Consider the following 27,408-nt stretch of genomic DNA (forward strand, 5'->3'; position numbering starts at 1 on the left):
AGACGACAGACATGCTAGGTCAGTCTAGACGATAGTTTATACACATCCATGTCAGGTCCGGATGCCACGCCGCACCCAAGGGGCTTCAATTCATTTACAAGCATCTCATCACAGTGCCTGCCAGGGGTCTGGAGAGCACAACCAGGCTTTCCCCGTGCAGGTCATCACATCACAATAATGCTTTATTAAGGGACAGAATAATATGCAGCTTTGGGGGGGAAATTTTTACAAATATCAAAAAGATCTAATCAAGCATCCTATATAAAACTTTCCAAACTTCCAGGGAGGTCTGCAAAGCAGGACAAAGTGCTCTTTACACAGGAATCGGGACTTTCAAGTATCTGAGTGGCATTGAAAATACCCTAACCATTCTACGTACATACACGGGCCAGTCGGGGCGCTCAGGAGGGGCCGAGTGAGCTGGAGGCCACGAGGCTCTCACTGGTGTTCATTCCCACAGACCCCCCAGCTCCAGGAGTTGTTCCACACGGGGCCTGGATGTCTGCAAAGCAAGAGAGGGAGGAGCTTCAGCCGCCGTGTCCTCTGTGGGGCCGGGCAGGCTGCCCGCTCCTCACTAGAGCTTCGGCCGCGTCCACCTCGAGCCCGTGTGCTTCCGTGGCACTTTCCAGCGGCTTTACCCTTGACCCTCCTGAGCAGGGGAAGCCCGTGGCAAAGATGAGGAAAGTGGGCAGCAAGGCCCAGTGGCTTGCTGGAGCTCATGCTGCCGAGGATGGCCGGCCTGGGGCTCACTGCCCCTGGGAAGCTTGGTTCAGAGGCTGCCCCTCACCAGTGCCGGCGCCCTACCCCGGACCCTCCCTCCCTGACACGGCTCATCACCACCAACCTTCAGGTCTCTGGTTTCCTAATTGCAGCTTTCAGACCAGGGCAGGCGGCCCAGGGCCTGGGCTGGAGCCTACTGCCTGCACCACCATCAGACCGGCCCACCCAGCACCTTCCAGGGCCTCCTCACTCAGTCCCCGTTAGTCACAAGAGGCAAGCGGGAGAGTGACCGTAACCATTCTTCCCTTTCCTGCCAGCCTGAAGGAAAAGAGGAGGATTTGGGACCCTTCTCACCCCCAACATCCGAGATGTCCATGATCACACAGTCGCCTTCCTCCTCCTCCTCCTCCTCTGTGTCCGCCTGGAAGCCGTCCAGGTCCCCAGCTCCAACCTGAACAGACAAGGTGCATGGCCGTCAGCAGTGGCAGCAGCAGCAGACAGGGACGGTGTGAGCCCTCCCGCCACCCACTTCCCTACTCCTGACCTCCTCTGCCCATCTTGGCAACAAAGTTTGAGGAGTCTGTTTGATGGGTTATGATCCAAGGAAACTTCGGGGGAGTTCTCTCAAATGAACTAATTATGTTCAGATTTCTGAAAACTACCCCCATCGTTATTTACCTGATTACAAAAATAATTTGTTTATTGTTTTTGAATTAGAACTCTGGCTTTCCAGTTTGGTTTGAAAGAGAGATGGATAAAGCACACACTTTCTCTGAATTATGATTTGGACTAAGTGGCTGAGAAATTAGTTGGTCAGTGTTTCTTCTCTGCCCAACAGCTTCATCCCCTCTGCCTGATGCTTGGTAACTCTCCCTCTGATTGAGGCTCCGACCAGTTCTGCCCGTGAGGACACCATCTGCACCCTGTGGACAGGGGTTGGGAGGGGTGGGAAGGCTCTACGGAGGGTGGGATTTACAGTGAGATTCCCATGCTGTTTTCATTGGCTTCCACCAGAGGGAACAGAGAGACAGACTGTGGAAAGTAACAGGACCGACTTTATACATCACCCATCCACACACGGCTCACACTCTGTACATGAACAAAGAGCCAGCAGAGGCGGTGGAGTTGGGGCTACTTCCGCGGGGAGGCTATTTCTCAAAACACTCCTGGAGTTCCTCTGCTACAGAAGTCTCCGTTTGCCTGGAAAAGGGACGACAGCACACCGGGGCTGTCCGCCTTGCCCACGGTCCCCCAGCCTGGCCAGCAGACGGGGCGCAAGCTCGCAGCCCCCTCAATGCTAGTGTAGAAGCTCCACGCTGGGCTCCTCGGGCTGGGAGCCACCGAGGCAGGAAAGGCCCCAGGCAGGCAGGGGCACCACTGGGGATGCTGTGGGCAGTTTCCAGCTACCTGTTTCAAGAGAGCTGACTGGCCAAGACGAACAGACAGCGCAGCTCTCCCCTGCGCTGCCCTGGAGGCACTGGTTTGGGTCGGGTGAGCGACGGGACAGATGTGTCTCTTGGAGCTCTCCCCAGCCCCTGGGCCCTCCAGACAGGAAGCCAAGGGCAGACAAATGAGGACTTCTCGGAGGAACCACCGCCCACTGCCCTGCAGGCATGCGACAGGTTTCAAGCCTCTGAAGTGAGGGTTCAGGACGGCGCCCCAAGTCCTGCTGCGCTGAGGGCCGTGGGACAGCTCGCCACGCTGCTGTCACTACTGCAGGGGAGGGTGGAGCGCCGGAAAGTGAGCCTCCAGAGTAGGAAGACACTGAACCACAAAGCATGGAGACTGGAAAGGGCAAATGCAGCCCCTGCCCATGTAAAAATAAGACCAAGGCCGAAGGGTTGAGCTGCCGTGGGGCCACACACACACTTGGTGGCAGAACTGGCACCTGACCTCAGCCTGCTCGATTCACTAGATCATGGTACCTTGTAAACCCATAAGGTAGCATGGCTACTTTGAACTCTAAATGAAAAGAGTTTAGAATTCCCACAAATTGAAAAAGCCCAACCCAAGCTAAACTATTCATATGCATTTACAGTTTAGCAACAATTACCCCCAAGCGTGTGGAAGGATCAGTTAGTGGCTTTACCAAAACGCAAGGGGAAGCATTCCGCATGCTCCCAGGCCTCCTCCAAGCCCAACCTCAGAAACTTCCACCCGTGGCTCCCACTTTATGCTGGCGCCGTGCAGCACAGGCCCTGCTCAACGCACACCCAGAGCTATCCTCCCACCCGCCCTTCCAAATCAACCAGCATTTTGTCGGTCAAGGTCTCATTGAACCAGCCTCTCTTGCAGCTGGCGTGGCTATGCCAGAGCATTCCAGCCAGAAAGATAAGGTGGAAGTCTGCCTCCCCTCCAGCCAAACGGGAATCCTCCCCAGGGTGGGCTTGGCCATCCTCGTCTTGCTGGCTAGAGGTGCAGCAGCCGTTCTGCCACCATGAAGACAAGGCCACAAACTAAAGCAGGAGGGAGTACGACAGGAGGTGCTTGGCCCTGGATGACAATGTTCACAAGCTCCGGACTTCTTGTTGCTGGAGACAAACTCCCATGAGTTTAAGGTGACGCAGGGGGCTTTATACCTAAGGCCTGCACAGTCCCAGGGGACCAAGTGCTGTCACAAGCAGGATGTCCCACCTTGAGCACTCAGAGGAGCAGCTGGGATGACTCCCCACCACCCTGAAGAGCTGGTGCTCTGAGCTTCCCTTCCTGAGATGCACCCATTGTGCTGGCCCACGCTGTGGTCCTGGGGCCTTCCCACGGGATTCCCTGAGAAGGGGCTTTTAAACTGCAGACTTTAGCACCTACCCCACACCCACTGAATCAGAACTGCTGGGGCCAGCACACCCAGAACCACCGGCTGTGTAGCCTTCCGTGTGTCCCCGCCACACCGCAGAGCCTCTTCAAGGCCTGTGAACGGGGAGAAGCCGCACTGACTGCTGTTCACGTGTGTCTCGTGATGAAAGGCGTCACTGACTCTCATGAATCAACCCCTCTCACCTGAGGAGGGGCACCCAGTTTATGTGGGAGCATCTTCTCGTTCCTGGTAGCTCAGTAAACAAGGAAGCACCAATGAAACGTAAGAATCCACGTCAAGTGCCTGGCGTGAGGAGTAATAAGGGCTAAACAGTCGTTTTCCACGTAGAGAAACACAGGCAATGAACACGTGTGGGGACGGCCACACCAGGAGAGGAAGAGCAGAGAGGGGCTCAGGAAGACAGCTGTGTCTCTTGCGAGAATCTAAGGGAGGGCTGATGGGGGCAGGAGCCCACGAACACTGCTTGGATAAGGACACTAAGGAGGTCTTCCAGACCCAGCCCCTTTCAAACGGGCTCTCTGGCCAGTTTCAGCCAGAGCAGCCACACTCGCGGTCCTGCCAAGATTGTCTGGCTAACGACATCGACCGCAAAAAGGCTCTGCGGCTTGAACACAGCTTGAACACATAACGGATTGTTTTGGGTCAAGGCCCAGGGAGGGAAGTGTTTGTGGGGCTGGGGCCCCCAACTCCTCACCAGGTGGGCTCCCCCAGTACCAAGCCGTGTCCACAGGCCTCACAGGGACAGGGGCTGGGGAGTGGCAGGAACAGCCGGCGTGACCACACCGGACGGTTCTGACGGTCCCTCTTGCTGTGACAGTTTAGGAAGCAGGTTTACGTCGCACCCGAGACCTCATTGGTCTGTGGGCTGCAGGGAGAAGGCTAAACATTACTCCAGGAGCCGTTGCCCCCCGGCCCTGCCCCGGGCCTCCTCACCCCGCTGGCCACACACTAACAGCAGAGGAGCAGGGGGCGGGGGGGGGGCAGGGGTGGGGCACACACCGGCTCCCCTCTGCCTCCGTCACCACCCAGCCTTCAGCAGCAGCTCCTGCAGTGGCAGCGCCCCCGAGGAGAGCCCGGGATGTGAGTGGAAGACCCAGCTCCTCCTCGTAAAATCAAGTCTCCCCACATCTCTAGGTCTGTGAGACGCCTGCTTCAAGTGAGGACCCGGTGGGCTTCCCTGGTGGTGCAGTGCTTAAGAATCTGCCTGCCAATGCAGGGGACACGGGTTCGAGCCCTGGTCCGGGAAGATCCCACATGCTGTGGAGCAACTAAGCCCGTGAGCCACAACTACTAAGCCTGCACTCTAGAGCCCGCGAACCACAACTACTGAGCCTGCGCACCACAACTACTGCAGCGTGCATGCCTGTGCTCCGTAACAAGAGAAGCCACCGCAATGAGAAGCCCTCGTGCCGCAAGAAAGAGCAGCCCCCGCAATGGGAAGCCCTCATGCCGCAACAAAGAGCAGCCCCCGCTCACCACGACTAGAGAAAGCCCTTGTGCAGCAAGAAAGACCCAAAACACTGCCAAAAATAAATAAGATTTTTTAAAAATTAGAGGCTTCCCTGATGGCGCAGTGGTTAGGAATCCACCTGCCAATGCAGGGGACACAGGTTTGAGTCCTGGTCCGGGAAGATCCCACATGCTGCGGAGCAACTAAGCCCGTGAGCCACAACTACTGAGCTTGTGCTCTAGAGCCCGTGTGCCACAACTACTGAGGCCGCGTGCCACAACTACTGAAGCCCGCGCGCCTAGAGCCTGTGCTCCGCAACAAGAGGAGTCACCACACTAAGAAGCCTGCGCACGGCAACGAAGAGTAGCCCCCGCTCGCCGCAACTAGAGAAAGCCCGCGTGCAGCAACGAAGACCCAACGCAGCCAAAAGTAAATAAAATGTAAGGAATAAAATCTATCTTTAGAAAAGAAAAAAGTGAGGACCCAGTGCTCACACCACAAGGTTTCCAGTAAGAGTAGCTACAAGATGAGACTCATTCACGCCCACATTCCAGTAAGAGAAAGAACAATCAAACGTGGACCCAGGCCGAGGCTCGGGCCCCAGCCTCTGGGTGTCCAGGCAGCACTGGAGACTTCACTCTGGGGACCAGCATCTCTCAGGAAGCCCGCCCACCACCAGGCGAGGGCAGGCCTCTCGCAACACGTGTCCCCACGGGGCCACGCGCTTCCTCCGCCACACGCTGTCAGGCTGCAATCACGTGGCTGGCTGTCCGCTCCACCGACGCCCATCTCTGTCTCCCATTAGATGGTGTTTTGCTCACCACTGTCTACAAGGCCTAGCAGGGTACCTAGTGCAGAGCAAGTGCTTAATAACTGTGTTAAATGAGTGCAAAAACTAAATAAAAGCCACGACGTGGAACGTTATTCAGCACTAAAAAGAAATGAGTTCTCAAGCCATGACAACACAGGGAAGAAGTTTAAAGGCACACGACTAAGTGAAAGAAGCCCATGGAAACACTAAACGGATGAGTGGCTGCCAGGGGTTGGAGGGAGGGAGGGATGAATAGGCGGATCATGGGGGTTTTTAGGGCAGTGACGCTCTTCTGCATGACACTGTAATGCTGGATACAAGTCCTCATACATCTGTCCAAACCCACAGGATGCACAGCACCAAGAGTGAACGCTAGTAAACCACAAAGTCTGGGTGACAGTGACGTGTCCACGTAGGTTCATCAGTTGCAACTGCTGCACAGCTCTGGCTGGGGACACTGATACTGGGGGAGGCTGTGCGTGGCGGGGGCAGGGGGCGCACGGGAAATCTCTGTGCCTTCCCCTCAATTTTGGTCAGTTTTGTCACCTCAATTTTGCTATAAATCGAAAACTGCTCTAAAAAGCAAGATTGTTAAAGGTAACAAAGCCGCTGCGGGGTCTCACCTGCCCATCATGCCGGCGCTTCTTCATGAACTGCGTGATGCACATGCTGCCCACCGACTTCCTCTTGAGCGAGACAGGCGTCCCCTGGCTGGGCCCTGCGGCGGGGACGCTGCCACTGTCCTCCCTGGTGGCCGAGGGCACTGTGGTGACGTAACTCCACTGGCAGGGCACGGGCAGGTGCTCCTGGGCAAAGTTCTTTAGCACCTGTGGGTGGACGTACCAGCACATCCTGTAGTCGGGTCTCTTCTCATACACTGAGTTCTCAGAAATAATCCGCTTGAGCCTGGCCTTGGAGGGGACGGCGGTGTCCTCGCCGGCAGTGGGGGTCTGTGGACGGGAATGGCCAGGGCTTGGGGGGCTCGCGGCGCTGAGCTCAGGGCTGCCGGCGTCCTTGCTGAGCAGTCCTCGGCGGCAGCACTCCTGGAACTCCCGGATGATCACTTTGCTGCCATTCACGTTCCCGTGCAGCAGCGGGAGCAGCTGGGCCAAGACTGGCAGGGAGAGGGGGACATGTGGATGAGACTCGGGGCGGGATGGGATAAACGTGGCACCCGGGTTCTCCAACCTGTCACCGAGGCCGAGAAACACGGTCAGCTTCGGGTGGCCTTTTATTCCCTTCTGGTTTTATTGAGATATAATCAACACACAGCACCGTGTAAGTTTAAGGTGAGCAGCAAAATGCTTACTGACATCACGAAATGACCAACCACGATCGGTTTAGTGCGGGTGGCTTTTTATGGGTGGACTTAAGACACGTGAACTTGCTCCAGAAGAGATTCTGAGAGGCCCAAGCCCCAGGAGGCAGGACTCGTTGCGATAAACTGTCATGTTTCACTTCATGAGCCTGTTTCCTTAGTTAACAGTCCTCACGTTCTGCTTCTGAGTGGCGGGCCCTCCCTGGCTTTGAAGAGCTAGGGATGTGTGTGCTGGTTGGGCAAACGGGCCGACTGAAGTGGCTGCCCTGTGCTGCTCCCGTGAGTGTCACAGAAAGGACACACGTGCTCAACAAGCGCTGGCTTTGGCTATTTTTTTGAAGAACTTCTGAATTACCACGCCACATGCCTAGGAAGTCTCCTGCCTGCCCCAGGCCTGGAACTCCCTGGGCCTGGAGGAGGTGGGAGCCCGAACCCTCCGTCCCCACCCGTCCCCGGCACTCACTCTGCTGGTCCTTCTTCTCTTTCTTGGAGGCCTTGGGCGTCTGCTCCTCCTCGGGGGGCGCGGTCTCCAGCAGGCAGGCCGTGAACTGCTGCAGCACCTTCAGGTCAGCTCCACTATCCCTGTCGGCCGCCCAGACACAGCCGATCTTCACGGGCTGGAGGATGCGGAACCTCTTCCCCTTGGCCAGAAACTCGTCCCACTCCTTGGCCTTCAGTTTCTGGCGAACCTTGTGGTTCTCCGGGTCGGCACACTCCTTGCAGGTTAGAGAGGAGCAGACGCTTGCTCAGGGTCCCCCTCCCCGGCACCCGTGGTCCCAGCCTCTGGGGCAGTGAGGGCACGTGCAGGGGCGGGCCGGTGAGGAACGGCGCCCACCCAGCTTCCAACCCCCGATGGGTGATGAAACGGGCAGAGTATTTTCGGATTGAATGATAACTGGCACTTTCCCCCATTTGGTACCTTAGGTGCATCTGCCCCCTCTGGCCATCCCTGGGTAGTCACAGGTATTTTTTATTACCTCGCCAGTAAGCCTCTTAACGCCACTGTGGGTTTTCTGATTAACATGTGATCCTGAAGCTGAAATCACCATGCCCGGCCCTCTCCCACCCCAGACTGGTGCCACCGTCTAAGGCAGATACACTGCAGGCCCAACGAGACCTGTCTGCCTCGTTGGCTGGGAACGTACGAAGAACACAGGCCCTGCAAGTCTGGCTCTGAGACAAGTCACTCCCACAGTGGCATCAGCCCTGTCAGCTTCCCCACTACCCAAACACCACGACCTGGTAGGCCTTCGTGAGTCCTAGAAACGGCTCCCTCAACAGTCCCACCATCTGGCAGAACTGAGAAAGCTGGGGGGGGCGGCAGTGCTGAGCCTCTGAGGCTGTGGGGAGCGAGGTCTACGTGGAATCGGCCGTGGGGGTGGGCTGAGACCTATGTCACCACCCCCAGGTCGGCGGCCACCAAGCTCCGGACCCATCCCCTCCCCGTTCACCCCTCACCTCGGTTACTCCTTCATCCTCAGACAGGTACCCATGGGGCACGAAGAAACCATCGTCCTCATCCTCATCCTCTCCCACCTCATCGTCGTCATCCTCAAGAAGAGAAAAAAGTACGTTCATGTGTGGAAACAACACATGCTTCACGTAAAATTTTAACCTGTGAACATCTAAGAAAGAAAGAGCCTCCTACTGCTTCCAGTCTCATTGCTGTGCACACCCTGAGGATCAGCCAAAATCCCATTACCCAGCCCCCCCATCGTGCTCCAGCGGGGGTGGGGGTCAGGCAGGACACAGATAAGCACGGCCCAGACGTAAAGCAGCGGGAATGGTGGGCCCCTCGGTGAGGCAGCGAGCAGGCGGGCCCGTCCACCACTAGGCAGGTTACTGCCACCCAGTAAGGTTTTCCCAGAACAGCCGTAAACCCGGATGCTGTGTGTGAGGGAGCCCGGCCCAGAAGCCGTAAGCAGCCCGGCCGTGCTCACCCCTTCGCTGTGGGAGAGGGACTCCCCCGGCTCGTCCTCCTCCCACTCCTCGTCGCTGTCCACCTCGTAGTCAAGGAGGCTCTGAGGGGGCAAACACGCGGTGGTCACTGTCGTCCTCAGGGTGGAAGGGGAAGGCAGAGCACGAAGGCTAGAACACTCAGGGAGTTCCCGGAGCCCAGTGACAAGGGCACACTGGGAAGGAAGCGCAGAGGGTCGGGAGCAGCTGCCCGCACGCTCACCCGGTCCTGGGCCCAGGGGTCCCTCGGGTGGATGACCGTCGTCTTCCTGTTCCACGTCCCCCAGTAGGCCGGCCGGTGGTTCTCGGAAAACTGCAGCAGCTTCATCCTGCCAAACCTCCTCCTTTCGGGGACGCCATCCACTTTGCTGCTCTCCAAGATCACCACGCCGCTGAGGGGAGAGACCCCCGCTCAGAGGCCCTTCTGTGGCTCGCGCACCCACCACCAGCGGCCTTCCCCCCAGGGCAGCAGGCGGTGACGGGCAGCCCCAAAGCGGAGGCACCACCTGCCCCGAGACAGGCTAGCATTTACTCCAGGGGCGTGGCGCGAGGAGAGGGAGGAGCCTGACCGTCCAGCAGCTGCCCCACAGCGCGCACCAAGGCAGCGTGTGACGGGTAAGCTGGCATGAGCGGGGAATGTCCCTGCCCTGCCGGGAGGCCGGCATACACAGCCCGCCCTCCAAAGCAGGGCTTTCTGCGAAGCCACCACACCCGGGAGACTCTGGAGGCTCAGGGGAAGCCGGAACAGAGAGGTCTGGGGAAGCAGCCGAGTCTGGGGCCTGAGGCCCGGTGAGAGAGGACCGGCCAAGGCCACGGGACGCAGGAGCGACCAGAACACAGGGGTCTGCCCGGGCCGCCCAGGGCTCTCTGACATCACCAACGGGCAAACGGCAGTCTCCGCCGGCACTAACCTGTTAAAAAGCTCTGTGTTCTGGTTACAAACCACGGTGGGCCCGGACCTGAGGGGCCGCCGGCTTTTCAGATCTTTCAGGAAGGAGAATTCGCCGCTCTGCTGCCGGAGGAGCTGGTCTAACTGGTCACAGAGGTCTTGGTCGAAGGCGGTCCGACAGCGAGGGGCGAGGACCATGTGCTCTTTGATTTCAAAAGGGGCAAACTTCCCACAGGAACCGGCCAGGGTCTGAAATGGAGAAGGGGCATGATGGCACCTCTACTGCGACACACCCGCACACAGCAGCGGTGAGGAGGAGCCGCCGGAAGTGAGGCCCGGTGCTTTCGAGTCGTCCAGGTTGGGAGGTCAGAGGAGACGCATACACAGGCCACACGCTGCTTGATAGCATTTACGTGGGTTTCTGGAAAAGGCGAAACTACAGGGCCAGAGACTGTGTCGGCAGCCGCCAGGGCTGAGGTGGAAGGAGGGAGCTGTCTCGGGGGACGGAAATCCTCTACATCTTGATGACGGAGGTGGCTGCAGGGCCCTGTACATCGTCAGAACTTGCTGATCAGTACTCCTGAAAAGGACGGATCTCACTGGATTTTTTTTTTTAAGGATAATTAGACCTGGATGAGCAAACAGAGACCTAGGAGAGTGACCCGCCACACTGTTACAAGATGACTCGAAACAGAGCTGAAGCCTGATGTGAACCTGAAACATGGGTGTCTGTATCCTAAGAATCCTCCTCAGTAAACCCTGGTAGGTTTTTTTTTTTTTTTGGCTGTGCCGGGCAGTATGTGGGATCTTAGTTCCCTGACCAGGGATGGAACCTGTGTCCCCTGCATTGGAAGTACAGAGTGTTAACTACTGGACCTCCAGAAATTCCCAACCCTGGTAGGTTTGAGTTCCCTTCTTAGAGCTCCTTCAGCATCGTGAATGTCTGTGTCAGCGGATCCTGAGGGTGGCAGCAAGTGAGGACAACATGGGGGGTCAGGAGGAGCGTGTACGTCTCTGAGGTTGGGTATAAGAAGGCCAGCCTTTCACCCCAGCAAGAAAACAACAGCTGAGGCCAGCACCCTCACTGTGGGTCGCATGGCAGGGTCACCCAGGAACTGTTTAAAATCCTGATGCCCAAGCCAGGCCCATCAGGTTCTCTGGGATGGGATCCAGGCTCCAGTAATTTTTTTTTTTTTTTTTTTGCGGTACGCGGGCCTCTCACCGTCGCGGAGCTCAGGCTCTCGACACGCAGGCTCAGTGGCCATGGCTCACGGGCCTAGCCGCTCCGCGGCACGCGGGATCTTCCCGGACCGAGGCACGAACCCGTGTCCCCCGCATCGGCAGGTGGACTCTCAACCACTGCGCCACCAGGGAAGCCCCAGGCTCCAGTGATTTTTAAAGCTCCCTGGTGAGTCCAACACACAGCCGAGGCCAAGAACCAGCAGACTGTTCTCCTCACTAACAGCTGCTGGGAACATCGGGTATCCGTATGGGGAAACATTAGGGCCACGCCCCAATCCACGAGCACAAAGAATTCCAGCTAAGCTAAGGAACTAAATAAACATAAAAAAACAAAACTTAAGCTAAAAAAAAAAAACAAAACTGGAAAAAATTAAAACGTGTCTATAACCACAGGATACATAAGGCTTTCGAAGCAAAACCCAATTACGATAAAAGAATAAAAATGTTCACATTAAAACGAAAAATTTCTGTACGAGACACCATCAACAAGTCAAGGGGGAAGGAATGGACTGAAGGAAGTATGTGTAGTGTACCCCACCAAGAATGAAAATCCAGACTATATAAAGAGCCAGAGATAGGGGAAAAAGCCTATCCTATAGAAACATGGGCAAGAAACAGGAACTGGCAAGTCACAGAAAAAGAAATAAAATGGCAAGCAAACATAAAAAGATGTTCAACTGCACTGAGAATCAAGGAAAAACGAAGTGAAACAAAGATATGTATTTTTCACCCATCAGGTCGGCAGTTTTAAGAAAATTCGTCACACCCAGTGCTGGCAGTAAGTAGGCGGAGAGGACATATTTTGACGCACTGTGGGGACGGGAGACTGTCCATCAGCATTTCCTGCTGGGAGGGCACTTGGACAATAACAAATACAACTCTGTCAACGTTGTGTCCCCCGGACATAGTGGCAAGTCCGCATCCTGAGAGGTGTGCTGGTGACATCCATGCACCGCTTGGGGGGGGATCAACAGGGGAGGGGGATATCAACGATGATGCCACTCACACCACGACACTTTACGCAGCAACGAAAAAGAATGAAGAGAGGCCAACATGGCAAGAATCCAAGATAGGGCTAAGCGAACAAAGCGGTAACATAATAAATTCATGATTTGTTACCTACATAAATACACATATATACGAAGGGATGCACGCGCCCAGAGGAAAGATCTGGAAGGACACCCTTGTATCAGAGGGGGTGGGTCACACCTCTGGAGCATGGAGGGATGCGGGGGACGGAGGTCTGGGGTCTCCACAGGCAGAGGATGGTCTAGAAGGTGACCGGATGGCAGATGGGGAAGCAGAATCCTGTGCTGAATCCCACATGTTTTATGCTCAACCTTGTCTCCTATGTTGAGCAGAAAATCTCCGAGGGTGAGGACCGGGTCTTTCTCCCTTACACCTTCCCACACGGCTCCCACCACAAAACTGTTGACGAAGCAACCTCTAAACGCTTGGCAGTTTTAGTAAACGTGCCACTTTTTGCCTTTTTGAGCACACAGTGAATGACAAGATATTGAACCTCCAGATCCTACCAGCGATCAAAGCTCCCTGGGCAAGCAGAGGCTCCTCTTGATGAAAGCAGAGCCAGTGAGTCAGAAGACGTCTTTTTATTTTTCAAAAGGAACAGCCTGACAAAGGCCAAAAGTAAAGCCAAAGGAAGCCAGTTGCTCACCTTGGGGGCCTGTGGAGTCTTTGGTTTCTGAAAGAACCTCGTGATTTCCGCCTTCTCGGCTTTAATGCGCTGCAATGTAAGAGAAGAGGAGGATGAGGAAGAAATGAAGAGAAACTGTTTTAAAACATGCAAAAGCCCCTAGAACTGAACCCCAAGCATTTTTAGGTTGAAAGCATTATTTTGATGTTAGCTCTCAAAACCCACAAGTGGGTACCAGGCAGTCTCAAAAGGTCAGAGCTGCAGAAGGACCGGGATGTCAAGCCAGCAGGCACGTGTCAGTCCCTGGGCCCCCCACCCCGCTTCCCACTACCTCCAGGATGATATCCGATATCCAGCAGTAGTCAGGCAAAAGACCCCGCTTCTCAAACACAAAGGAAGATGCAAGTTCTGGGAGAACATGCTACCTTTTCTTCTTCTCTCAACCGTTTCTCCTCTTCCTTTTTCCGCTTCTCCTCCAGCTTAGCCCTAAGAGACATCAAACTCAGTTTCACCAACCAGCACAGGCCCAGCCCACGCCCGGCAATCGTCCCCCGAGGCCAGGCATGGGGAGGGGGAGGGGGAGGGGGAGAGGGGGAGGGGGAGGGGAGGGGAGGGGGAGGGGGAGGGGAGGGGAGGGGGAGGGGAGGGGGAGGGGAGGGGAGGGGGAGGGGAGGGGAGGGGGAGGGGAGGGGGAGGGGAGGGGAGGGGGAGGGGAGGGGAGGGGAGGGGAGGGGAGGGGAGGGGGGAGGGGCACGCACTCCAGGGCCTCCTGGCGCTCCTTGCGCCGCTCCTCCTTGCGCCGCTGCTTCTCTGCCTTCTCCTTTTCATCCTTCTCCCGCTTCTCGCGCCGCTCCTTCTCCTTCAGCTCCTTCTCCTCCTCCCTCTTCTTTCTGGCCTCCTCCTTGGCCCGCCTGGCCTCCTCCCTCAGCTTCTCCTTCTCCTCCTTCTCGGCCCGGAGCTTCAGCTGCTTGCCCAGGCGCTCCTTATCCTGCACGGGAGACGGTCCACAGCTCAGCCCCACGGATGCCACAAAGGGCCGTGCCAGCGTCCGGGGGCGGCCGTGCGCAAGCGGAGGGGAGGCACAAAGGAACCAGCCCCGGGAGCAGCCTGCTGGTCAGCATCCTTACGAAGAGGGGGCTTTTCAGTCCACTACATTTCCTTCTGTCATGAGAAAGGCGATGAGGGTTAGCCGACTGCCACAGGACCTTCTGGGCAATTCAAAGTAAGATGCGTTTAAGACACCGTCTTCAAACGTGGGATGAGGGTCAATTTTTACTTAATTAAAAAAGACTAAGTAAGCACCTCTAGGCTGCCTACGCCGGGTACCTGCTGTTGGATCTGAACTGCATTTCTGCTCAGAAAGCTGTGGTGAAATAAAGACACAAAAACACCCACAGGTTTTGCCTCCCTACCTTCAAAACAAAAACATTTTCCTTCCCATCCCCCCAAAACTATTCCAGACAATAGGGTTTCTTTTCTTTCTCTTGAAATGAGAGTGGGATGAGACAAGGAGGGGGAACCTGACGAGCAAGTCTTAAAAACAGGGGGGTAACTGAGACTTCCCTGGTGGCGCAGTGTATAAGACTCCGCGCTCCCGATGCAGGGGACCCGGATTCAATCCCTGGTCAGGGAATTAGATCCCACATGCATGCCGCAACTAAGAGTTCACATGCCACAGCTAAGGAGCCCGCCTGCTGCAACTAAGACCTGGCACAACCAAATAAATTAATTAATTAAATACTAAAAAAACAAAAAAAACAGTGGGGAACAGATGAGAACACATTAAAAAATAAAAGAAAAAAAAAGTTTTTTAATCTTTACAGCCATTTCTCAAAAGAAAAAATTCTTTTTATCTTTAAAACCATTTCTCAAAAAACCAAACGAACAAACATTTCTTGGGATCTGAAAAGGTCAGATGTTAATAAAGGACCCAGAGTGATCTCTATGACTATGGCAGTGCCGTTTCATCACCAGCAGGAGGAAACAGCTAGTTTCTTGGATATTCTTTAAAGCGGGAACATTTTTAATCACATCAGTTCCTCATTCCAAAGAATTCGTATGTGGCCTGGGGCGCTGGGCTATTATATAATTTTGATTTTGTATTAAACAAGTTTCACCTCCCAGACTGAAGGGCATTACCTTCTAACATAGCGCAGGGTAATTCTCAAGGACAGGAACCACCAAAGATGGGCTTCTCACCTTTGGCAGAAGCCCGACAACTCAGCTTTTTGTATGGGCCTATGATCATGTCCTTGTGCCTAGAGAATATCCTACCCTCTGCCCTGATCAACCTTTGCTCGCTTCACAAGAGCCATGGAGGCATGTTGGTAGAGATCTGAGAAAGTCCTTGCCAGGTACCCTCCGCACGGGACTCGTGGGATACCTGAAGAAGGGGCTGGTCTGGATCGAGTAACGAGACCAGCCACGAGTGCCGGGTGGTGAGGAGGAGTCTCCCCCTGCTAACTACGAGGACAGGAGGCTTCTGGAATCAGGCCCTCCCCACTCCCGCCCCACAGGTGCCCATCTCTGAAACTACAATGAAGAATGAGATAAACTCTAAAATCAAACACAGCCATGAGGCAGACGGCACAGGAAGTGCCTGGTGAGCGCACAGCCAACTGTCATCAGCGCCCCTTCCGTGAGCTGGTCGGGGAAGAAGGCCATGGCCTTCTCTGCAATTCATCCAGTAAGGAAGAAGGCCCCTGCACTGCTGGGTGTGAAACATGGTGACCTCCAGATAACAGAATGGAAGACTCAGCAGGTAACCACTAAACAGTAATCACCCATCTGATGTAGGGGCCACCATGGTACAGCGCCTGGGAAGGGATGGAACTTCAATCTATGCGCGTAGGAGGCTGGGGTGCAGGGAGAGCCACTGGGTTCTTTTTAAGACAATTTTAAACTACAGTGGGGCTGCCCAACTATTACGACACTCAGAACTAATTATAATAAGAGCTTAGAAAAGCCTACGTGCAAAACCTTAGGATTCAACAAACCTAAAAATGATGCAACCCATAAGCACAAGGCCCAGTTATGCAAAATGAAGCAAGAATCAAAATAATGCTCAGAACAAGCAGGGGAGAGTGAAAACGGGGCCAGAGAAGGGCAAAGGGCTTTGTTTCCTATTTACTGCAAAAAGCACACCCGGGGAACTTTCTATTTCAGGGGACATATCTTACTCTTTGCGGTCTCATCTTGTTCTTCTCTGCAGAGCCTCTGACCAATTTCTTACTTATCTGAAAGGAAAGACATTGATCTATAAACATGGGTTGTTTCAATCACTTTCACACGTTTAACATACCGCACAGTCCTTGGGGAGGGCAAGGAGAAAACAATGTAAAACAACAACAGTGAAAACCTTTCCGGGTACCAGTTCCAGCAAACAGAACCAAAACTTCTTAGCTGGGTCACAAACTCCAACGCATGTGGGGATAAAAGGGGAGACTGGGACGCAGATAACCAAAAAACGTAGGAGGTCAAGCTGGAAATAAGAAGCCACAGCCAGAGGCCTTGGTGTCAGGGAGACACAGAGTGGTAGGTCTGTAGGCACCTGGAGAGGAAGCACCCTGGCCACAGAGGACGGAGTCTTACAGGCACGCAGCCCAGCACTGCTGCTGCCCCTTCTGCTTCTCCCCGGAGAGGCTGACAGTGGAAATTTCCTGTGTGAGTACAGGCACACCAACACAACGCCATTTTCCCAACAGCATCTGCTCCCTTTGTGGCTCTGTGTCACATATAGGTAATTCTCACATTTCAAACTTTTTCATCATTATTATACTTGTTATGGTGATCTGTGGTCAGTGATCTTTGATGTTACTATTGCAAAGATAACGACTTGCTGAAGGCTCAGACAACAGCGTTATTTGCAGTGAAGTATTTTTTAATTAAGGTATGTTCTTTTTTCAGACATAATGCTACTGCACACTAAATAGACTACAGTACAGCGTAAACATAACTTTTATATGCACCGGGCAACCAACAGATCCACGTGACTCACTTTATTGTGATACTCGCTTTACTGTGGGGGTCTGGAACCAAATCTGCATTATCTCCAAGGTCTGCTGTAATGTCTACAAATCAACACCCCGTGAGTCAAGTAAGACACGTTTACAGGCTGGATTCCCATGTTTGTACCCCCTGCCCAGCTCAGCCCTGCTTCTTAGAACACAGAGTAAACGCCCAGGAAGAGAAGTCAGCTGGCCAGAGGTGGCAATCTCGTCTAGAACCCCTGTGTTCTAGAGCACAGCATTCTCTATCGTCCTGCTTCAAATTGATCATGGGCTACAAGGACTGACCAAGACGCACGGCTGGACTCCCTCACCATGCTGGCTAAATGGTCCCAGGTAGGAATACGCACAAGGAGTCCAGGCTACTGGCCTAAGCTACCTCCAGAGCAGGGAATCCTGGCGAACAGACCATTCATTGCATGGAAGACCAATGGGGAGAATTCAGGCTGGAAAGAAATACCCACCCGGGCTCATTTTAGACTTGAGGAGGCAGCCAGAAAATGAGACGAGGTGAAAAACCGAAAGCCCACTTCTCTTGAAATTGTCTGACATGCCAACAAAACTATGTAAAAACAGTGCTTCCTCTATCTGGGAAAGCCTCGCCCTAAGACCTCCTACCGAAGAAAACTACAGATTAAGACATCCTTCTTACTCAGGACGCACCGAGTCCTTTCTGGACTAAGCCTTCCCTCAGGAGGGGGCCGCGCACCGTCATGTGAAAGCCATGTGATTGGGAGAGCGCGCAATCCCACCTCACTGCGCAGGCGCCCACAGAAACGCCAAAGCCGTCTTACCAAGGGCTTAAGAAAAAGTATCTGCCTCTCCAGCATCCACTTGGCCTGCCAAGCCTGCGGGACTTGAGCCCCACAAGAAAGGATTTAACAGCAGGACTTGTAAGGTGCTGTGTCTATATCGTTGTCCTTTGTGTTCAAAGATGGTAGCACCAAACGTGACTGCCAGACCGCTATATGAGGGTGTTTGGGGAGCAAGACGCATCTCTTCGGTCTTGCCCATACTTGTTGAATTTCAGCTGCGGAATCAGTGCCTTTCACAATCGTCCCCTTTGCTGTGAGTCCAGGAATGAGAGAGTTGACGTGACTACCAAGAGCTGGCTTAACGATATCCAACAACCAGAGCAGTTACGATTTTATTTAAAACTAGTATCTCTATTGCTGCACCAGGCACTCGGATAGACCTTACTGAACAGATATAATTTTAATCTTGACCTTTGACCCAAGTATTTATAAAACTCTCTCAAAATATAGGCCACACATTTTACCGACCTGGAACTCAGCTACCAAAAAACAAGATCCAGGATTCCACAATGAGGTTGAAACACACACATCAACTACCCCAAAGAGTCAAGGCAGATATAACCACGTCTGTGAGGCAAAATTCCTGCACTTTATTCGGGAGAATCCTAGGGCCCACTCACTCTGATGTGATACATAAGGAGGTCTAATTTCTAGGCCCAGAGCAAGTAAGCAGCAGTAAGTGAGGGGAGGAGAGGTGGCTGTGGACAGGCCCCGCAGCAGCTAGAAACCTGACAGCAGAGGAGGGACAGCAGGCGGAGGGGAGACACGACCCTAACTGGTCCAGGCATGTGGGGACTGAGAGCAGGCAAAAACTGACACACCCGTTCCTGTGAGCCTGCAGTTCCACTTAACAACTCAAGGAAGCTCATGACAATTATTGTTTGTCAAGGCCAAGCATTAGAGACAACAGAAATATCCATCAAGGAGAATGACTATGCAAACTGCAGTTTATCCACACCATCACGGGACCATCAGCGTATGATAGAGCAATTAAAAAGAGATCTTCCCATCCCAGTGTAAAAAAATTGCTAAGACACCCTGGAATGAAAAAGAAACATATTTACACTATACGGCCCATGTAAAGAAACAAAAATTATACTGTTTATTCCTAGGGATCTCTCACATACACACCACACAGAGAAATATAAGATGAAGATAGTGGCAACCTGGGGGACAGAAAAAAGCCAAAGGGGGCTGCAATGTTTCAGTGATCTTTTTTAAACATGGAGAATTTAATACTTGTATAATTTAAATTACCTGGGAAACAGTCCCAGCGTCTGTACAGAGGCAAGCCAAGATTCCAATAACACCACCATATCCACACAATCCTTTATGGAACAATAATCTTGAGTCATCGATAATGTAGGCTGAATTACACATCTAACTGCAAACAAACTGGAGAAATGGTTCTATCCTAGGTGGTAAAAAGCTCTGATGACAAATAGCCACGTTCTGGCTAATCAAGAGACCCTAGATTATCTCAAAAAGGTGTTCCTAAATTGTTTTTCAAAGTCGGACTCTAGATACCTGGGAGTACTTTAAAAAACAAAACAGGGACTTCCCTGGTGGCACAATGGCTAAGAATCCGCCTGTCAATACAGAGGACACAGGTTTGATCCCTGGTCTGGGAAGATTCCACATGCCACGGAGCAACTAAGCCCGTGTGCCACAACTACTGAGCCTGCACTCCAGAGCCCACGAGCCATAACTACTGAGCCCGCATGCTGCAACTACTGAAGCCCGCGCACCTAGAGCCTGTGCTCCCCAACAAGAGAAGCCACCGCGATGAGAAGCCCGCTCACCACGAGAGAAAGCCCGCGCGCAGCAACGAAAACCCAACGCAGCCAAAAATAAATAAATATATTAAAAAACAAAAACGAAACAAAGCTCTCTCAGGACATACACACACACACACACACACACACACACAAAATAGAGGACCAGCAAATGCTTAGGGGTTCCAAATGCAGAGATTTTACGATTCCAAGTCCAGAACTAACGGAGCCCAATAAAAACCACACACGTGACATGGTAATAGGAAACAACCTGTAAGCCTTCAACAAGTGTCTGCCTACAGTCTGGAGAGGAGGAGGAGGAGACAGAGAGGGAAAACGGAAGAATAATAGTATTCCCCACAGTCACAGGGGTCAGGAAAAACTTGGGCCCACAGCAGGCAAAGGTGTGAAAGTCAGGTACCAACCATGAAACCAACCAACCAACCAGGAAATCCAGCACTCGCGAAAGGTGAGGAGCTAAACTGGAAAGCTGAGTGTGTGAGGCTCGGGGTGGGCTGTCTCCGCCAGGCCCTCAGGCACCTCCTGGTGATCATTCCATTTTGCTCTCATACCTGTGTTGTCACCCAAAGTCACGGGGCTCTACTCCCATCCTATGGGTGACTGGGGCGATTTCCTGCCACAGGCTGGGTGGCGGGGGTGGGGTGGGGGCCTGAAGGCTTCGCCACCTACAGTATGAATTATCTGCAAAGCTGTGCGGTAACACTGTCTTCTAGAACATCTCAAAACTCCAAGCCTGTGTTCAGACCCAGATTGAGTGTCTCAGAGGCAGGATTTCCTACACGCAGCCCACTTGGTTTCATGTGCTCAGATGTTGCATGGCCACTCAAGCCAGCGGACAAGAAGTAACACTCTTCTGTGACAAGGCCTAATTGCATGGCTCCCCAGTCCTCAGGCTTGGCTATGGGCATAAAAACAAACTTAAAAAAAAATGAAGCTATTAAGAAGAATGGAAACATGTGTACATGTCCTGCTCTCCAGGTTCACTGGCTGTCATGAGTCATGTGACAAAGTAGCTCTGCAAAGCAGAAGCAGCCGTCTGGAAGGATTCTGAGCAACTGGGTGGACAGAACAGAACAAGATGGCTGACGGCAAGGGACTCAAACTCGGATTTTGAGAGTCTGGGTAAAAGCTCAGATGGGAGTTTAAAAAATGAGTATGTCAGTCTGCCACATTTAGAAACTTAGAAGGAAAAAAGACGACCCCGCTCTTGATTGATATTTTGTGTACCTGAAGAGGAAGGCATTTTTCCCATTCTCCAATCTCCTCAAGGAGGTAAAAGACAAGAAATGAAACCATCTAGAAACATAACTAGTCCCTTAGAGATCAAATTTTAGAAAGCAATCAAGGTTGGTGGTTTATGGTCAGATTAAGCAGGTACAGTTAGCAAATGAATAACCCACCCCAGGATCCAATCTTATGTGAAAGCCTGATGTGAACAAACACAAGTGCTACAAAACCAAAAAAACCCAAAGAACACTGTTCAACATGCTTTGGTATTCTTGACTGATTCTATCAGTTTTACCCACAGGACCTCAAGGACAGGTGAGAAGAGAGACATCGGCCACTGTGCCACTCGGAAGGCAGTAACAGAAACAGGCATTTCCAAAGTCACCCATCCAGGTCCTTAAACATGGTGCTAGGACTCTCCTGTTCTCGCCATTCTGGGTGAGGTTTTTAAGATGGGCAGGCCGTGCTGACAAGAGCTGACCCTAAAGAATGCCCCTGTTTTGTTCTCCTGCCACCAATGCTTACTGACTGCTTACTGACAGCAACGGCCCTACGAGTCTTGTGTTGGAACAGCAGGCACGCAGGGAGCTGAAGCTAAAGGCTGAGTCAAGGGTCATAGCCGCCCGCTTACACCCGTTAGTCACTAAAGTGGCTGAGATGACCAGCACCGTTAATTAGGTGTGAACAGCGCTACCAGGATGGCACCGACACACCGGCGACTCACGGAACCATCAGCACATCGCAACGTACACACAACCAAACACCCCAATGGCTTTTGATGCCGGAAAGTCACAGGACTTGCTCTCTGGCGCCACTTGCTCGGCCACGAGCCATCTGGGGGACACAGCGTCCCTGGGTGAAGAGGGAGGGGCCGTACCCAGAAGGCTCTGGATTCCGACGGCACTGATTCGGGGGAGATACTCACTCTGCGGACGGGTGTGGAGGCGGGGAGGGGGCTAGGGCTGCTGTGCTGCTTGGCGGGTGCAGACTGCCCCTCGGGTGAGCTGGTGGGAGAGGAGGAGCTCAGGGACGAATGGCTCAGGACAGAGTCCTCTTCGGGGCTGGACTCCAGCGCCTCGCTCTCGGAGGGCACAGCCTGGCCCGGAGGTGTGGCAGGAGGAGACTTGGCTCGGGTTCTGGCAGCCAGGATATCCTGTAGGACAACCACGGGCACCTTCCCTTTGAACAGGATGCCCCTGGCCCCGCTCCAGCCGTCCTGGTCCTTCTCTGAGCACGTTCTCAGGCCACCGGTCAGCTCAGGAAGGCTTTGGGGCGAGCCCTTCTGTGAAAGTCCCCTCCTCTCCACGCCCCCCGAGTCAGCACCCCCCGCCTCCGTTTTGCACGGGAGGTCTGAAAGGGCCTCTTCGGGAAACGCCAGCTCGTCCTTCTGACTGACCATTGGCAGCCCCCTGTCATCTCCAGCTTCGTCTGTGACCCCGTTTACATTCTCCTGGGAGGGAGAGGCTGCAGAATTTAGCTTATCGTGGCCCATGGTGCCGTCCGGCGGGTCACTCGAGTCCTCCGTCAAATCGATTATGACCACAGTCTGGCCAATACTGGTTTCGACTTGACTTCTTAAAAAGTTATCTAAGGGGCCCTTCCCGTTGACAAGTTTCGGCCTAAAATCTATGTCGGAGCCCATGTGACAGCTGTCCTCCAAGTGGTCCAAAGAGGTCTCTAAACCAGGGACATGACCCTGCACAGGAGCACCCTGAGCGCCCCCCATGTCGTCCAACCCGTCGTCGGTCTTCTCCTTTGAGACAAGATTCAGGCGCTTGAACGGCAGACGAGCTGAAACCAAAAGAGAAGGAGGCCGTCTGTTGAGTGAGAGTGTGAAGAGTGACAATCAATGCTTTAATATTCCACATGCTCAATGAGTAATCGACCTTGCTGTGCTTGGGGGTGGGGGGAATTTCTAAAGTTTAAAAAGGGGTTATCTTCTCATTATGTACTTTTCCAACATCCTAATTAAAAGCAAAAGCAACAAACAAACAAACAAAAAACTGACAAGCTTTCATAGCGGGGACACTGCAAGAATTTCAAAGAAGACACTTTCTGATCTGTTTGAGATTCAGCTCAAATTCCAAAGTTATTTATTATGGGCGGAAATCTCGTTTGAAGATAAGTGCATCTGGCTCTGAAAAGCGAAAGAGATAGATCCATTTGAGGAAAGACTTCGTTCTGCTCCCAGCATCCCAAGCTGTTAGCTCTTCTTGCCAATGAAACAAGTACCCTCCCACTGCATGCCAGCCTTCTGGCTGGTCCCAAGAGATACACAGCAATACCTCAAGAGAGTGAGGAAGTTACACCTCAAGAGAGTGAGGAAGTTCAGGTGAGTGACTTCCCAAGAAGTCCACATGTACTCAAATGCCCAAACATCTTATTAACTATTTTCTAATATAATAGACTCAACAAACAAGCCTGGTTTTGGTCAGTTTATAAAATTATCATGCCCTTGGATTCTACAGTTTGCCCCTAATTCTTTAACCTCAGAAGACGGTTGCCCTTCTTTTGATTCCCACCAACACCAAACCTGCTATCAATTGACACAGGAGAAGGCAAACTGCTACAGGGGAACCAGATAACCAAGCTTTGAAAACCAGAAACCATCCTTTTTTATACAGTCCAGCCACTAACCTGGCCTAAGGGTAAATCCACCCCCCTTTTTACGCGAAAAGATTTGAGGACACTTCCTGTAAAACGCTGTTCAACCAGGGGCAGCTGTGCCTGCCATGTCTGGAGACATTAAACGTCACGACTTGGGAGATGAGGCTAGGAATGCTGCTAAACTCTCCACAGTATACAGGACAGCCCCCCATGACAAAAACATTACAAAATGTCAATAGTGCTGGAGTAGAGAAATCCAACTGTAAGGGCGGCAACCTCTGGATATGCTCCTGGCCAACAGCAGTGTAATGAAACGGGTTTCCCAGCTTCCAGTTGTAAGATGCAACTGTTTTCTCCCCTTTAGCCCCTTGGAGGCTTCTGCTGGGGACCCCAAGAGATGGCCTCTGCTCAAGGGGAATTGAAAATATAATTGAGAGGATAATTAAGGATATAAACCAGGAACAAATATTTAACCCATTCCCAGAAAGTTACCTTGTATTAACTTCTTGACTGGAAAAGCTGGTCTGTCTTTGCAATCCATGGCTGTGAATAAGTGTCAGAGGATAAGTTATTAAGTGCTGGAAATAATGAAGTAGCAAACACACATGTAGTACCTACTGTGTACAAAGTGGTTGTCCAGTGTGGCTGATTTCGCCCCTAATCCCACCTCCCCAGGAACATTTGGTGACGTCTAAGGACATTTCTGGCTGTCATGACTGGAGAGAGGACACAAACAGCATCTAGTGGGTAGGGGACAGGGATACTGCTAAATATCCTGCAACACACAGGACTGAGCCCCACGACAGAGGATTATCTGGCCCCAAAATGTTAATGAGTTGAGAAATTCTGCCCTGGACACCGTCACAGCTCGTTTTATTTTCCTTGAGCACTTATCACTCTGAGACTTCTGTGTTTATGTCTCCCCCCACCATCAGAACACCAGCTTTATGACAGCAGGGAAACGTGTTCCACACTGTACCTGTGGCACAGGCTCAGGGCCTGGCACATAGTGGGAAACCAATGAACACAGTAACAGGGACAATGAAAAGAAGACTGAGTAAAAGTAGAGATGAGAGAAAACATTGTATCACTGATTTCACCATTCACATGAGCCCAAATCATCCTCCTCCAAACCAACCCCTCCCCACCAACATACCTGTAAAATTAGAATAGGGCTTATATTCTTTAAAAACAGAGTTTATAAAAGGTAATACATCTTAAAGCATTTCAAGCTTGCCAAGCTGGAGCTCAAGTGCTGTCAAGAAGTGATAAGGGAGAATGTTTTCCTGCACGCACACAAAAAATCTCAAAAAAAGCATAACGATATCAAAGCTGATGCAGAAATGACTATAAATAGAACCAAATCTTTGGATAAATATCTTCAAATGGCTAGAATAAGTTTAGAAGCTGACACCCGCTAGATCTGGCTTGGAAAAGTCTAGTTCAGTTATTTTGGCCAATCTACATTTTTTTTTAAAAAGATACATACAAGTGAGTTTTTTTTTTTTTTTTTTTCGGTACGCAGGCCTCTCACTGTTGTGGCCTCTCCCGTTGTGGAGCACCGGCTCCGGACGCGCAGGCTCAGCGGCCATGGCTCACGGGCCCAGCCGCTCCGCGGCATGTGGGATCTTCCCAGACCGGGGCACGAACGCGTGTCCCCTGCATCGGCAGGCGGACTCTCAACCACTGCGCCACCAGGGAAGCCCCAACTGAGCATTTTTTAAAAGCAGATCAGGGCCTTTTAAAAAACTCAGCTGTCCTTAGATGAAGCTGCTCTCCCCACTTCCAAGCTTAGAATATAAGAAAAGTACTCAGAGACTCACATTTCCTTTCTACCCATTTAAAGATATCATTCTCAAGTTTTCAGTTACCAAAAACATGGATTTCCCCCCATCAGCTGAAGGACACATAATCTTTAGCCACTTAAATTTATTTTTAGGACAACCACAAGGACTTATTGGCATGGCCCTGAGTCACCAGCTTTGACGCAAGTGGAACAGAGGTGACCTGGGGCCCAGAAACAACCTCAGGTCGACATAAAAAGGGATCCCATCCAGGGATTCAGATTGTTCAAAGGTACACATACAAATTAACAAATACTTCTGTATAAACTTACCACTGCTCTTTATCCTGAGATTATATCCCTCCTAATTTTAGTTGGCATTAAAACATCCTTCGCTTTTATGGTGCATGGTCAAAACAGATGGTGCTTTTAAGACTTTTAAATTAAACATGCTTAATGGGTCAAATGACAATCAGTCCCAACTTTATTTATATGAATTCTATGTCTCTTTGAGATCCCGAAGTCTGGAAACAATTAGCACAGTGGTTCTCAGCTAGGGGGCCCCTCGACAATGCTTCGGATACACTTTTGGTTGTCGCAGCTGGGAAGAAGAGGTTGCTACTGAGATGTAATGGGTGGAGGTCAGGGATGCTGCTCGACCCCCCACAGCGTACAGGATGGCCCCAAATGTCAGTAATGCTGATGTTGAAAAACCCTGAACTAGACTAGTTGATGTCCCTACCAACCCTTAATTCATTCAACCAACCCATCTTTATTGGGCACCTACTATGTACCAGGCATTGTGCCAAGTGCTGGTGGTAAAATGGGAGTCAAGCAGGGGAGACAAGCCGTTTGGTCTTCCTTGGTTCACCACCCCACGTTTTGGGGGCCTGCCAGGCGCCAGAAAGCCCCCTCCCAAGACACAGGAAGCAGAAAGACAGGTCTTCACCATGCATATCCGGCAGCATCAAGAACCCGAGACCCCTACCATCCGGGCCGCTTACCTGGGCTGGCCCTGACCCGCAGACGCAGCTGTTCTGGTTCCCGAGCCCGTGTGACCCCGGACCTCAGTTTCCCCACCCGGCCACAGGGCCGCTGCAGGGTTCAACTTGTCCAGGGGACACAAACGCACTCGGTAACCTGCAAACCCGTCCCTTTCGCCTCCCTGGGCCTCAGCTTCCCCTCCTGGCTACACACACACCCGTCACCGCAAAGCGCTCTGGAAGGACAAACTGACGCAAAAGTGCCGGAAAAAAAATGGTTGCGGCTGCAACAATAACGTCAAGGAGGGTGCCCTTCGAACTGCAAGGCCCTTCCTCGGGATTGTTAACGGCTCCACGGACCGAACGCCAGGCGGGGAGGAGCGGGCCCAGGGCCGGCAGGCCCGTCCGCCCCCAAACCGCCGCCTCAGTCCGCACAGGCCGCGCGCCACGACCCCCCTTCCCCTCGGCGTGGGCCGGAACCGACCTGCGGCCGCTCCGCGGGCGCCCGGCGCCCCGCACTCCGGCTCCTCCAGCATTGCTCCGGCGGCGTCTCGAGCTCCCCTCAGGCGGCGGAGGCGCGGGCTCCGCTCAGGCGGCCGCTGCTGCTCGCCCTCCCGCCCGCGCCGCTACTGCCGCGGCCGCAGCGCTCGTATTTGGCGGGAACCGCGGCGACCCCCGCGGCCCACGCGCGGATTGGGTGAGGCCGAGTCACGTGACGGTCCTCCTCGGGAAGAGAGGAGCTCCGGGAGCATCCTCGCGAGAGCCGAGGCTTCCATTGCTCCCATGGCTCCCCTATTGATATTCCCGCGGTGGGCGGGGCTTCTTCTCGGCCGCCTGTCGTTGGCAGGGAGCAGGCGCCCTGCGATTGGTGGTGGGTGGTGTCAAGTTGAGGGCCAGACACTGTGATTGGCTGAGCTCGTGGGATACGTCTCTGGGAGGAGGGAGGGTCAGGCTCTACGTCATGACGAAACGCTTTACGTAGAGCGCCGGTGACAACCTGAAGCTGCAATTGAGCTGAAGACTAAAATTTTTTTTATCCTAATGGGACGTAGGCCGAATACAGCCACAGCAATTTAAAATTATAAATTATTTTTATATTAACAATAAAAATAAAATTAATTAAATAAACTCTGGGCATCGCTTCAGAAGCATTTGAGAGGCAGTAAATATATTCAGAGGGAATGAATGAAATGGATATTTCTGGTTTAATCCTCAGGGTTTTGCACATGCTGTTTCCTCGCCTGGAACACTCTTTCCGCAGCTCTTTTCCTGGTTGATTTCTACCTAACTTTCAGATCTTAGATTGAAACCCCAGAGGAGCCTTTCCTCCCCATC

General features: G+C 52.7%; 1 protein-coding gene across 2 annotated transcripts; it reads right to left on the minus strand.

Annotated features, from left to right (window-relative positions):
- Positions 1 to 25: 25 nt before the first annotated feature.
- On the minus strand, positions 26 to 26,729 carry CHAF1A (chromatin assembly factor 1 subunit A). Of its 2 annotated transcripts, none has more exons than XM_030879323.3 (15): positions 26,558 to 26,729; positions 23,800 to 23,850; positions 21,626 to 22,491; positions 16,035 to 16,091; positions 13,614 to 13,843; positions 13,281 to 13,341; positions 12,877 to 12,945; positions 9,982 to 10,208; positions 9,294 to 9,462; positions 9,055 to 9,135; positions 8,573 to 8,665; positions 7,578 to 7,830; positions 6,420 to 6,910; positions 1,075 to 1,171; positions 26 to 502 (listed from the first exon to the last, which is right to left on the minus strand). In XM_030879323.3, exons 1-15 carry the CDS (start codon positions 26,607 to 26,609, stop codon positions 402 to 404), a joined length of 2,898 nt encoding a protein of 965 aa, XP_030735183.1. In that variant the 5' UTR covers positions 26,610 to 26,729; the 3' UTR covers positions 26 to 401. The 2 variants fall into 2 exon arrangements, with proteins under 2 accessions (XP_030735183.1, XP_030735185.1); XM_030879325.3 differs by lacking the exon at positions 26,558 to 26,729 and adding an exon at positions 26,095 to 26,346.
- Between the last annotated feature and the right edge of the window lie 679 nt (positions 26,730 to 27,408).

Source organism: Globicephala melas, chromosome 3 (genome assembly GCF_963455315.2).
Source record: "Globicephala melas chromosome 3, mGloMel1.2, whole genome shotgun sequence".
In the NCBI taxonomy this organism is placed as follows: domain Eukaryota; kingdom Metazoa; phylum Chordata; class Mammalia; order Artiodactyla; family Delphinidae; genus Globicephala; species Globicephala melas.